We start from the raw sequence: 13,398 nt of genomic DNA, 5'->3' as shown, positions 1-13,398 counted from the left end.
TCTTGATGGAGCTCCTATAAAAGTTGGCAAGGGTATTCGCCATCATGCCAAATTTCCTCAGCTGTCTGAGGAAGAAGAGACATTGTTGGGCCTTTGTAACCAGTGCGTCCACCTGAAGAGCCCAAGAAAGCTTGTTGTGGATGACCACTCCCAGGAGCTTGACACTCTCCACTCTTCCACCTCTGTGCTGTTAATGTGTAGGGGGGGCATGAGTAACATCCCGCTGAAAGTCAATAATGAGTTCCTTGGTTTTTCCGGCATTGAGAGCTAGGTTGTTCTCAGTGCACCATTTTTCCAGGTCTTCCACCTCCTATCTGTAGTCTGTTTCATCGCCATCTGAGATTCGACTGACTATGGTAGTGTCATCAGTGAACTTGTAAATGGCATTAGTCTGGTATTTGGTGACACAATCATGGATATACAGTGAGCACAGTAGGTGGCTCAGTATGCACCCCTCGGGGACTCCAGTGTTGAGCGTTAGTGAGGATGAAATATTGTCCCCAACCTTCACTGATTGTGACCTGTGGGTCAGGAAACTGAGGACCCAGTTGCAGAGAGTGGGGCTTAGTCCGAAATCACTAAATTTAGTAATCAGTCTCGATAGGATAATAGTGTTGAAGGCTGAACTATAGTCAATGAGTAGGATTCTCACATAGCTGTTCTTGGTGTCAAGACGTTCTAGGGAGGAGTGAAGGGCAAGTGATATGGCATCTGACGTTGATCTGTTGGTCCGATAGGCAAATTGGAGTGGGTCAAGAGTAGTGGGGAGGCTGGAGTTGATTAATGCCATGTCCAGCCTTTCAAAGCACTTCATGACCACCGAAGTTAGGGCCATTGGACGGTAAACATTGAGACATGCTGCATGAGTCTTCTTAGGCACAGAGATGTTGTTGGCCCTCTTGAAATAGGCAGGGACAGTGGCCTGCTGCAGGGAGAAGTTGAAGATGTCCGAGAAGATCTCTGCCAGTTGATCTGCGCATGCTCTGAGTGCACAGCCTGGTACTCCATCTGGTCCCATCGCTTTCCTTGGATTCACACGAAGGAAAACTGATCTGACCTCTGATGCAGTGACTGTTGGGATAGGATCATCAGGACTTGTCGGAATAGGTGTTACCTCTCCACCGAAATTCTGCTCAAAGTGAGCATAGAAGGCGTTGACACGATCTGGGAGGGATATGTCATTGTCTGTTATCTTGCACTGTCTCTTTTTAGAACCTGTGATGTCATTCAGTCCTTGCCATAATTGCTGGGTGTCTGCCTGGGTCTCTAGTTTGGATCAGTATTGGTCCTTGGCTGTCTTAATGGCTCTGCAAAGGTCATATTTGGATTCCTTATATTTGAGTGGGTCTCCTGATGTGAAGGGTTCATGCCTGGGTTTTAGCAGGTTCTGTATGTCCTGATTCATCCAGGGTTCCTGTTGGGGAACAGCCAGATCGACTTCCACTGTATGCAGTCCTTCACACACTTGCTGATAAAGTCTGTGACGGTGATGGCGTACTCGTCCAAGGTACCTGCGGCCTGTTTGAACATGGCCCAATCAGCCGATTCCAGATTGCACCGGGATCTTGAAACAGTAAGTAATATAAAGACAGAAATGTACACAGTTCCTCTGTGCAAATAAGACAAAATGAGTGTTTAAATAAAAACGGGAGATGGGGACCACCGTGGGACTCAAATAGACTGTAAAGAGGCTGAAAGATGTGTTGTGACATAAATAGTAGCTATTTTCTAAAAAAACCTTAACTGTTCATATGCAGTGTTCCTCATTTATCCACGGGCACAGCATTTTGCATGTGGGCTCCCATTTGAAAATGCTCATGCAAAACCCTAAATAATTACAGTAGCAGCCAACAATCAGCATGGAGGGAATGCACCGGGTTAGCTGACCTGTTCGAGAAGATTTTGATTTATTTCAAACCAAACTGATTCTAAGAAAAGTGATTAGGAGTCAGTGCTACTATAGACGTCAAATGCACTCAGCTGAAAAGAGCTAATCGGAGGGTCAAAGTATCTTGAGAGATAATTAGCTAGAAACCCATTGCTTCTATCATGCTTGAAAATAATTATTTAGCTGGAACATGGCGAGGTGTCAAATGTACAATCACCCTAGGGGAAGGGATAGGAGAAACTAATGGAAACATCACACCAGCTACACTGCAGAAAGTTTCATTTCAGCAGGTTCTGTACCAACTCAAATTGGTTACACAACAGTTTCCAAAATCCAAGGAAGAATAATTTTTCTTTAACTCAATTTCAGTTTACAATATTTGTAGCTTCACCCCCATTACTTTGTTTTGCTAATAATGTTTTATCTTTCATTTTATCTTGTACTTCTCTCCTCTTTCCATGTGAAGTTATTTGATGTTGACCTCCTTTTATTTTAATATTTCCTTTGTAGTAAACATTTTTCTCTCAAAAATTGTCTTATATCCACATCTGTCATCTTTCGAACTGTTTTTACGGTGAACGTTTACTTTTATCACATGCAGTCAATCCAGCTAAATATTTACTTTAAGGCATGTTAATGATTTGATTCTAGCCAATGATCAGCTAAGTACTCTGAGCTTCTTTCACCTGAATGTGTTTTGTACCTGTGATAGAACTGATTTCTGACTTTTTGTAACACTCACATTTTCAATAATTGAAAGAAAAGCCGCCATTTATTTTGTGCTTAAGACCCATTTTTAGGGAGATGAAGTTGCCTGGTTCCTCACAGTCTGTAATGCTTCGCACTTTAATTTGTGGTTGAAGGGTAACTGAGAGATAGTAGCACAAGTGAACATTATTTGACCCACCAAGCCGCCAGTACTATCTGATGTCTGACCGAAGGTTCTGTTCCCGTGTTGTTCAGCTCTACGACTCATTTAAATCAGTCTAAGTTTGGAAAAAAGAAAACTTTCAGATCTATAAGCACCCACAATCCCCTCCAAATCCCTCTGTTGCCCCAACTGTTTCCACGTTGGGAGTGAAAGGAGACTTCCTTCCCCTGCCCCCTAGGCAGGCAGGTTGTCCTGGTTTCCACTGGTGACTAGTGGCGATTTGTAGCCCTTGAATGGGTTTTAATTGTCCATTTAAAGACATTAATTATTACAGATCCAGAAGGTTACCTGCTCACCTACAGCATAATTGTTGAGGTGGTATATCCCTCTGGGGTCAGCCCACATAAGTATTTACTCTTTCTACCACCTCCAAGGAGAAGAAAGTCATGGTTCGAGAATTGCAGTATTTTTGTTGGTTTTTCCTTTTCCTTTCATTCTCACCATTTAAGATATTGATAATGAAAAAGAAGACCTTTGTTCTTGCTTTTGGCAAAGTCACAATTTTTTAAAAGCTTATTTATGTTGATAGTGAAAGACTCACTTAACACACAAAATATGATTGACTTTAAACAGCTAGATCAGATTTTCACTTTGAAACTCACGAATGTATAACAAACTAATTATTCACACTACTTTATGTATTGATTATCAAGCTATTTGCAAAGGTTCTCCATGATCCCCTTCCACAGAACTTAGTCATAACGCCTATGAAAGCTGAAGTGACACACAAATCTCATTTTCATTTGCAAAAATATTCTGGCAGAAAAATAAAGAGATCACCTAATGCATCTTCTTCCTTCTAATCCTTCCAAAACTCTGTTGCAATGATCCATCCCTAGGCCGAGCTATTCTTTGGAGTAAAACTATTCTCTCCATCCTGGAGACAAGGCTTCTTTTGCCCAAGATTCATTTCAGAAAGAATGCAAATTATTTATCAGAGGGAAAATGTGGATGGTTGCAGACAGGATGTTCATTGTCTCCACACAGCTGAAGACTGGACTCATACGTCAGAATAAGGACAGGAACAACGTTTGCAAAGGTGACTAGGCACTGAGAGTCAGGGCAAACTGGACAAAGGAGGGGGGTCACTGGACCCGAAATGTTGACTCTGCTTTCTTGCCACGGATGCCGCCAGACCTGCTTTCTCCTTTTGCGTTGGAGAAATTAAACTGTAAAATTCAATTGCATAATCCAAACAAAAATACACAATAAAGATATGGCACAAATTCCAATGAATTATTGATGGTACTTCAAAATAATGAATACAGCTGAGAGAAACCATTTCTCAACACTCATTTAGCTACGGAAACCTAAGTCTATCACAACACGGAATGATCTGAAAGCGTTTGCTTTCATATCTCAACATAGAGTATAATTCCTTATATTAAATGATGTAGGAAGAAGGGTTTTATAACAGTGTCAAGAAATTGTCATGTTCCAGTTTAAGTTATGCAGAGTTAATAGAAGGAATGGCATCATGTTTCAATGTACTTAGAGTGGGCAGGAACACTGTAAGGTGGTGTGGAACTAATTGGCGTTCATTGTGGAGACTTGTACAGGTTATGAAGCAGAACATTACAGGGCTAATGTAATGCTAAACTCACCTGAAACAGGGAAGACATCCCAACCTTACACTCAGTATCTAAATTAATGCGAAGTGGCCGTGATTGCAGACTGTTGCAGAACTTGGCAAATAATTAACCTGTTTAAATTCTAGAGTTTCAAAGTGAAGAATTGCAACAGCAGGTCCATAAAGACTGGGGCCTCAATTTTTAGCTTTTGGGGCCACTGTTGAGATAGGCAGCTTCTAAAATTAGCACCATTGCCTGCGTTCCTGTTCCCCACCATCAATCTGCTACATGGGGGTGGGGGCGCAGGGGGCAGGGCCATATGGAAGAAGTACAGTGGCTTTCCACATGTGGTGGGTAGTCAATTAAACCAGTCAAACATTCAATCCAGGCTTGTAAAAGATGCAGTACAGGATTTACCAGTCAAATTCCAGGTTGCCAGTTGCTGTTGACCTGGGGATCAGCATTGCCTGCCAGCCTGGTACTTGAGTTGAGTCAAGAAGTCCTAACCTAGCTTTCAGATGGAATAGATGTAACTGTACCTGTTCCCCAATGCCTTCTGAATTATGCCTGACTAGTTGCAGTTGTACAAAATGCTATCATGCAATAAAACTTGGTGATCTCTGTGAATAGTGCCATTTCTGTCGACAATAGTGTATCCTGTACCATTAATCACCAGATAAGCCTAAGACAAAAGAGGGTTGGTGGCAGCAATATGCAACAATCATCCTTTACATGGTAACATATACTGATAGAACCATGTGGTTTGTGCCAACTCTAACAGCAATCATATGAGAATATACAACACAAGGCATGATCTGTACTGTTTCAACACTGTGTGGAGATCTATATATAGAAGAGTACCCATATCTCTTTAAACATTTCATTGTCCATTTAAATCAAATCTCAGCATGCTACTTCCATAAATTGATCTTTTAACCAACAATTTCTTTACTGGTATGGTTGAATTCCATTATCTTCCTCACACACATCATAATGTCTTTCCATGATCAATTAAGAATCAGGCAGAATACCAAGTTCATTTTTCACTTGCTCCATGATGGAATGATTTCCTGCATCAAGCCACTGAGTTACCAGTTTAAAAACTACTAAAGTCTCCTCTCAAATGAGGCTAATTCTGTTTGGGTCATGGGCTGTCCTCAAATTAAATCCAGCAGCTAATTGTTTGGAGCACATGGCTTCTATTCTCAAGTGTAAATAGGGTCCAATGAACTGGTGATTCTTCTGCGTCCTTTCCAAAAAATGAAAACTGTTTCTAGCACAAAGTAACTGAGTCATGGAACTAAAGAATAACCTTGTTAATACATAATTATCGCTTAAAATACAAAGAAATAGATATTACAATCTTTAAAATTTAGTAAGCTAACCTCAACCACTTAAATAAGTATATGCAAAGATGGTTAACAGATTAAGCTTCTTTGAGAATCAACTTGCTATTGATGTGATGCTCTGTAAAAACTTTAAAATATAACTTCAATATGAACTGTTAAAATTAATGGAACTTCACAAGCGAGCAGAGATTCTAACCGAGATATTACCTTAATGTTCTCATTGTTAATTCCGGAATGAGAAATGGGCTGGAAGCGGCTATCCTCTGCACTGATTGCGGAAGTCAGTTCTTGAACTATGGCATAAACTTCTTCTTCAGTCTTTGAAACTTGCCGACGACGCAGATCCACCTAATGATTACATTTGTTAAGTCAAATCTAGCACTTTTCTGAACAAGATGCCAAATGACTGAGTTAAGAATGCTACTGCACATATTTTAAACATGAACTAAATATGATCCTTTGAATCAATTGTCTTCATATTGTGTTGTCACACCTTACATTTTAAACAAGTTAGACCACCATTTCATGACTTTATCCTGGCTGATAACAATTACAGCAAACAGATTGTTATCGCAGAGTACAATACAATTACAAAGAAAATCACAAAAATGTACTCAAGCCAAGTAATAGCAGGGGATTTGCTATAAGCCTGCTTTCCACACCCAAATAAGTCATCCCAAATTAGACATAGGCCAAATGCACATTTAACTTACTGTACTCTGTCCCAACTGCTTTAGCTCTCGTCTCACCTCAGTGGTGTAAAATTATCCATGCTATAAATGATTAATCTGGATAGAATCTTTGGGCTAACTGTCGACAATCTTGAGTTCCACACCTACACAGACCGCAAAAACTTTTCTACAAATATTAGAAAACAAAACAAAACTATTATCTTATTATCCATTGCACTTCCTGACTACCAGTAGGCAACATTCAAAAGACAAAAATCAGAAAAATATATTGGGAGGACAGAAAATTCCAGCTATAGGTGTGTATCGGAACTCCCTCACTTTCAGATGTTGAAGGATCCCACGCAATAAACAGTAGCTTTTAACTCAAACGATGTGCATTGTTAGAAAAAAGTGCTGTTCATTTTCTAAAATCAAAGACAAACAAACATTCTCACCATTTCAGATGCTTCTGTCAGCATGATTGTGATGTACTGGACAGTGTAGCCTAGCAGAGCAACTTGTTGCCTCAGGAGCTGCTCAACTTGGTACCATTTATGTTATGAATAAGTTACTATTGACAGTTCAATTTAACACATTTTATTTATGTTCCCAATGCAGGTACACATCTCTGTGTCAAAGTTACAGTTTACTTACACATTAACAATGAATTAGTCATTATTAAACTAATCAGTGAGAGATTCTTTGGAGCTACGTCTTTCAATTTAAATAGTTTCATTATTTGCTCAAATACCAACTTCATAAATATAAATTGAATTTTAAAAGCACTCTCAACATGCAGGAAAATGTTTCTAATATTTGCCAAAACTGAGGATATCAACCCAATGAGGGAAAGACTACAATGAAGGGGATTTAGGTGTGGGATCAAAGACGTGAGCATTATTGGACTCAAAACATGAACTCTGTGTCTCTCTCCACATATCTGCCAGACCTGCTGAGTTTCTCCATCATCCTCCGTGTTTGTTTCAGAGCTGATAAGTGTTTTGAAAGCAGGGAGGGAGGTGGTAACTGGAGACAACTGAACAAAAGTGTACTGACAAAGTTGCAGCCATAATTGTGGAGCAGAGGACAAAAATAAGTCTGGCTTTAAAGAATTCAATGATCTTTACACATATGCAGGATAGAAAGTGTTGTTTATTAAAGTAAAATGCAGCAAGATCAGTGTTAGATTTGACACCATTTACTTCACTGGGGCATTGGGAAACAAAAGGCTTGCAGAACGTGGGATGATGGAAACATATAGTAAGTCAAATGGTGAAAACTAGATTCAATAAACTTCAAATCATCCAAAATGTGATTTCACCCATAGGACATAAAGAAACATTCCAGAAATTGGACCAGAAGCTGATGAAAGGTTCCTGCATACAAAAAAAAGTTAGTTCAACAAAGTGTTTTCGGCAGGCAGGCAGTTGGAGACAAGAGGAACATTTTCTTACTATCTAGGCAATACTGTAGCAGATTGACCACCTCATTTTCAACGTACAAAACCAATTAATGACTGCCCATGCACTGAAATCAAGAATACCCCATATTCTGAATTCTAATATTGTTTAAATCTTAATAAGGTCCAAGCAATAAACCTATTTAACTGGAATGGCAACAATAAAATTGAGTCAATATGGACATTATTGACAATTTTACTTTTAATGAGCTACATTACAGTTCTTGTTTAACAAGATAAGCAAACTTACTTGCATTCAATTAGCAGTGGAGAAAAAAGATAAAATTCAAAATCTTAATTCCTCTTATCATTCTCACAGCCTCTACTCCACACCCAATGAAAGTCTTCATGGTTTATTCCAATGAATTTTACAGTCAGTCAGTAAGAAAGAACATGATATAGGTACTTCCATCGGTGAGGACCCCAACAAATCAACAATCCATTGACCACCTTCAAAAAACTAGGTAATGTCAGCCACAATTATAAATCACACTGGTATCCCAGAACCACTGAGAGAGAGAGAGAGAGAGAGAGAGAGAGCGAGAGCGAGTGTGTTCCAACTTGGCCCATGTTTACATGAAGCATTTTCACATCCATAGCACAGTTAACTCAGTAAAATGATCAAATGATCAACAATTGCTGAAGAGTTACAGAAAATTTCCAAAAGAGAGAGGTTTTGACAAAACATATAAATGTGGACACATGGGGAGAAAACTAACAAGGATTAGGGAGAGTGTTTTAGAAGCCTTTGTTACCAAAACACGTGTATGGAATGGTCACACTGTCCACAGTAATTCAATATTAATTTTTAAAAAACATTAGTTTTGTCTCCCAGATTTGAGAAAATGTAGCTGAATATTACAAGTGCAGATTTCTTCTCCCCATCTTTAGATGAAGCAGTTGTTAATGTCCAGTTCTAAGGTTACTACCTATGAGTGTCAATCTTTCCTGTGACTTAAAACTTTGAATTTCTCTGATCAAGTTTTTACTCCTGCCACAGTAGTGAAACAGCCTGGAGTAAAGTCACAAATTGCACTGCACTCCCAGAAGGAAAAGCCAGCAAAACCGGTGAATGAGACATACTGATCCAATTCATCTTGTATACTTCAAAATGAAGTGTCAGTGTAATCAGTATGTTCACTTACAAGTATTTCTTGTTTACCTTTGGACTATTCTTCTTCATCCTTCTTGACCATTCCTCCTTGAGTGGAGACTTTCACTCAGTGAGTAAGCTTATGCCTCTTTTCTACTGCCTGGTTGAATGGAAGTGCTATTTCTTTCTCCAATTATTTTTGACATATGGAACAAAGACAGGTTATGTGGTCCATTCCAATGGATAATGCTCCAGTTGAGCAACATAACCTTCTCTTCCCTTCTCCCTTATATGTATTCACTCCACCCTTTGAATCTGCTATTTCATAAGATCATGGCTGACTTGGTTAATGTCTACCCCTGTTGATCTTTCACACTCTTGCTCATTAAGAATCTATTTTCACCACTTGTTTGTGTAATGGTGAGACTTCTGAATTCCCCATTGTATTTTTTGTGAGCTATCTTATATGGCTGACGTCTAATTATGTTCTTCCATACAAATAGAAACACCAATCTTATTTATCCAGTTACCAGAAACACCCTGAATATGGTTTCTTGCTGCTCCAATAGCATTATCTCTGGAGATCCCTAGGATCGATTCATAGCCTCTCCAATTTCCTACCTTTATTTCATCTACTGTCTGGAATGCACTACCAGAGGAGATGGTGGAAGCAGACACAATAGCAGCATTCAAGAAACACCTGGACGAACACATGAATGGGAAAGGAATAAAGGGATAAGGATCCTGTAAGTGAAGATGGTTTTAGTATGGGAGGGGCAAAATGTGTTGGCGCAGGTGACAGATTTGACCTAGCACTGGATGAGTTGAAACTTCCACCAATTAAACATTAGGAAGGCCAAAGCCATCGCCTTCAGTTCCCACGACAAACTCTCTTCCAACTACCGATACTCCCCTGCCTTGCCACAGTTTCTGACTGAAGCAGGTTGTTTGCTGCCTCAATATTTTCTTTGTCCCTGTAATAAGCTGCTAAGCTGATATCCTCCACATCAACAAGACAACCTACTTCCACCTTCATAATAAAACTGTCACCTGGACTTTTGTTAGCTCCAGGCTAATTACTCTAACATGCTTACGGTCAGTATCCCATCTTCCATCCTCCATACACTTACAACCTATCATATACTCCTCTATCCAGATCCTAATGTGCATCAAATACCATTGATCAATCATCCAAGCTAGCTGACATTACCACGGTCCTATTCAGATCCCTCCATGACATCACCCCTCCCACTGTCCTGCAGCCCTACAAGCCTCCAAAAACATTGCAATCCTCCCAGATTTGGCCTCTTGCATGCATTCTCATTCTGCCTCTGTTGGTAGTCATGCCATCAGCCTCTAAGCTCTGATATTCCTTCCCTAAACCTCCCCCCCTTGCCTCTTTCTTTGAGATGCTTCTCAGAACTCTTTGACCAGGTTTTTTTTTGGATGCACGTTGTCAATTTTGATCCGATTACACTACTGTGAAGTTTCTTGAGATTTTTGACTGTTGAATGCAAACTGCAATTCGAGAACATAAATCCCATTTGATTATGATGCTACAAATTTGTAGTGAAATATGAAGAAAAACTACAAATAAGGACTCAGCCTGGAAGGACACACTTCCAAAAAGGTACACTAAAAATATCAGAACAGTTCTGATGGATGGAAACTCAGCAGGTGGAGGGTGAAAATGTCAGTCATAAATCTAAATAATCGCGTCAGTAATTAATTTAGGCTTTCTGGCTACTAACAAATATGTTTTTTTTAATACGAATGGTGTTGATTCTCCCTGGCGTTGACTTCATTGTATTTCATTTCACACAATCTCCACCAACCTGATTCAGTAGGTAAAAGACCAGATCCTCTTCTGTAAATTCGACCATTTCAGTCAGAGCTCTTCACTTGTTCTCCCTCTGCTTGTCCTGCTATTCAATTATAAACTCCGATTGTGTTCTTGTGGTTAAATCCCCGTCGTCCCATCGAACTGTTCATTCGCTGACTCTTCCTTTAGAAAAAAAAAGTCTCAAACTGTTACAATTTCTCACGTCCATTTTTCTATTCCTATAGAGTCCTCCGTAATAAAATTGCAGGGATTTGGAATTGCTCTGTAACTACAGTTATTTCCTCCCTCACAATTTTGGAGTTTTCCCTATCTCTTCCATTTATGCCTGCAACAGAAAACACAAAATGCACTATGACCTTTTCCTTCTGTCCAGTGTTTGACTTGAGCCCTCTACGCCTCATCTGTTCGTTTGAGGTTTTTCTGTCGCCACTATTTTTATAGTTTTCACCGCTTCCCTCGCCGTCCCTTTCTCTTTCTGTCTTCAACTTATTGTCCACATTTTTTTCGCTCCCTCCAACTGATTATTTCCCATCAGTGTATTACTGTTTCCCTCTATTAATTCTAAATTTTGGTCTTCTCCATTTCTTTTCTTTAAACTTGTAAGTATACTTCCTTCATTTCCACTTTTCAAGACGTCCTCTTCATTTATTATAGTGATCCTTCTCCCTTTTTCATGATCAAACGTTTCTCTAGCTTCCAGCCTTTCACTGCTTAATTGTCCCTATTTAGTTGTACAAGTCGGTCAAATGCAGATTTACCGTAAACCGTGTAGATAGCAACTATTCTCTGCTGCTACTCGGACATCCACAAATAACAAACACTCCAGGCTCTCCCTGCAATCGCTTCACCCTTTCACTTCCTTGTCTATTAAGTTCCACGAGGTCCTAGCGCCGGCGAAACATTTAAACCAGTCGCCGAGCTAGAGGCAGTCAACGGGAAATGTCCATCCCGGCCGTGACTAGGTGCAGATTCAGACCAGACCAGTACTAAAGTGTTAAACCGTTCACATTTGATTTTAAAGCTTTTGTAGACGAATATCGAATAATTTCCAAACAATTAATACCTTTTAATATTTCCAAGGAGACAGGTTATGTATTTAGAGTCGTGGTTCTCCTCAAAAAGCTGGAAATTGCAAAACTGGGTGGTGAACTAGCTAGCTGAAGGTATCAATAGAAGAATTAATATGAGAGACACAGAATGAGAATTCCAAAATAAAAAAAAGAGGAAAGTGTATTCCAGGAAAGCGAAAACTAGTGGGAAGTAAAAGAAAAGGAAGAAATGCAGAAAAGGAAAGAAAAGAGAGAATTCTCGGAGAGGCATGGAGCAAAAGGTGGTCCAACTGAAACAGCAGGAGTGAGAAGAGAGTCTCTCTTAGCAAAGCTGTGGTGAGGGAACCACACCCAACTCAAACTGAATTGGTGAAGTATTCATCTTTACCCATTTAATCCATACATTGGATGAGGAAGAGATGGATGCATTTTGATCTCTAGCACAGCAGTTAAAGTGGCTAATTCAACATTAGACACCTCTGTTGCCAAGCAGATTGACAGGGAAAACTTACAGACGTTTGCTTCATCTTGCCTGAGGAGAGTGCCACTGACTATGACAAATCAAAGGGATGTTTTTACGTGCACATCAGTTATTGCCTGAAGTGTATTGTCAAAAATTCCACAGGCCTAGGAAACATTCTGGTTAGGTAAACCTGGAATTTGAAGGTTTTAAGCAGTTCACCAGGGTGTGTGGGCATTTAAAATTGAAACGACCTATGAAAGCCTTTATGGTAACGCTTGGAGTTCAGAAACTCAATCTCCTTTCCCTTTTGGGTATATACAGAGGAAGAGGATAGCGATGTCTGTATCGGAAGTCATTCTGACTAATGACCGGGTGTTCACAGAGACACCCGTATGTTTAGGCGAGCTGGGATCTGGAAACTTTCACAGACCTACAGAGATAAAGTGAGAGATATACACCTGAGATAGCTGGAGACTAAAGGGAAGCCAGGCAAAGAAAATAGGACTTCCCTGATTGTTTGAAGAAGTACACTGGATGAGAAACAGGTGCTTTACCACCCAAGTGTTTCTACTGAAGGAAGCCAGGGCTTAAAAATGTGTTGCTGGAAAAGCGCAGCAGGTCAGGCAGCATCAAAGGAGCCGGAGAATCGACGTTTCGGGCATAAGCCCTTCTTCAGGAACAGTCCTCACTTTCTCCTGAAGGAAGCCAGGGCACATAAAGAAAAATTATTAGTTCTGGCATTCTGCAGTTTGCAACATTAAAAGTAGTCAGTGCCTGCTCAGCTAAATAAACACAAAAAACTGCAGATGCTGGGAATCAGAAACAAACACAGAGTTCTAGGAAAAACCGGCAGGTCTGGCAGCATCACTCTCTGCAACTGGATCCTCAGTTTCCTGACTCACAGTCATATTAAGTGAAGATTGGGGACAATATTTCATCCACACTAACACTCAACACTGGAGCCCCCTACTGTACTCACTGTATACCCATGACTGCATCACCAAATACCAGACTATTGCCATTTACAAGTTCACTGATGACACTACCATAGTCAGTTGAATCTCAGATGGCAACAAAACAG

The 13,398-nt window shown here is 40.0% G+C and overlaps 1 protein-coding gene across 5 annotated transcripts in view; it reads right to left on the bottom strand.

Annotated features, from left to right (window-relative positions):
* The window catches only part of mab21l3 (mab-21-like 3), a 62,824-nt gene that overhangs the window by 39,847 nt on the left and 9,579 nt on the right, over positions 1 to 13,398 (bottom strand). For 2 of the 5 annotated variants that reach the window (XM_072585205.1, XM_072585208.1), the window contains exons 1-3: positions 11,564 to 11,666; positions 10,798 to 10,967; positions 5,947 to 6,087 (exon numbers count right to left, since the gene is read on the bottom strand). In XM_072585205.1, coding sequence (XP_072441306.1) covers positions 5,947 to 6,087; positions 10,798 to 10,845 — 189 coding nt within the window. In that variant the 5' untranslated portion in view covers positions 10,846 to 10,967; positions 11,564 to 11,666. The other 3 variants (XM_072585207.1, XM_072585206.1, XM_072585209.1) reach the window with 3 other exon arrangements.

The sequence above is a fragment of the Chiloscyllium punctatum genome, chromosome 15 (assembly GCF_047496795.1).
Source record: "Chiloscyllium punctatum isolate Juve2018m chromosome 15, sChiPun1.3, whole genome shotgun sequence".
Classification (NCBI taxonomy): domain Eukaryota; kingdom Metazoa; phylum Chordata; class Chondrichthyes; order Orectolobiformes; family Hemiscylliidae; genus Chiloscyllium; species Chiloscyllium punctatum.
Note: the sequence above shows the minus strand (reverse complement) of the source record. Positions and strands in the feature narration are given on the sequence as shown.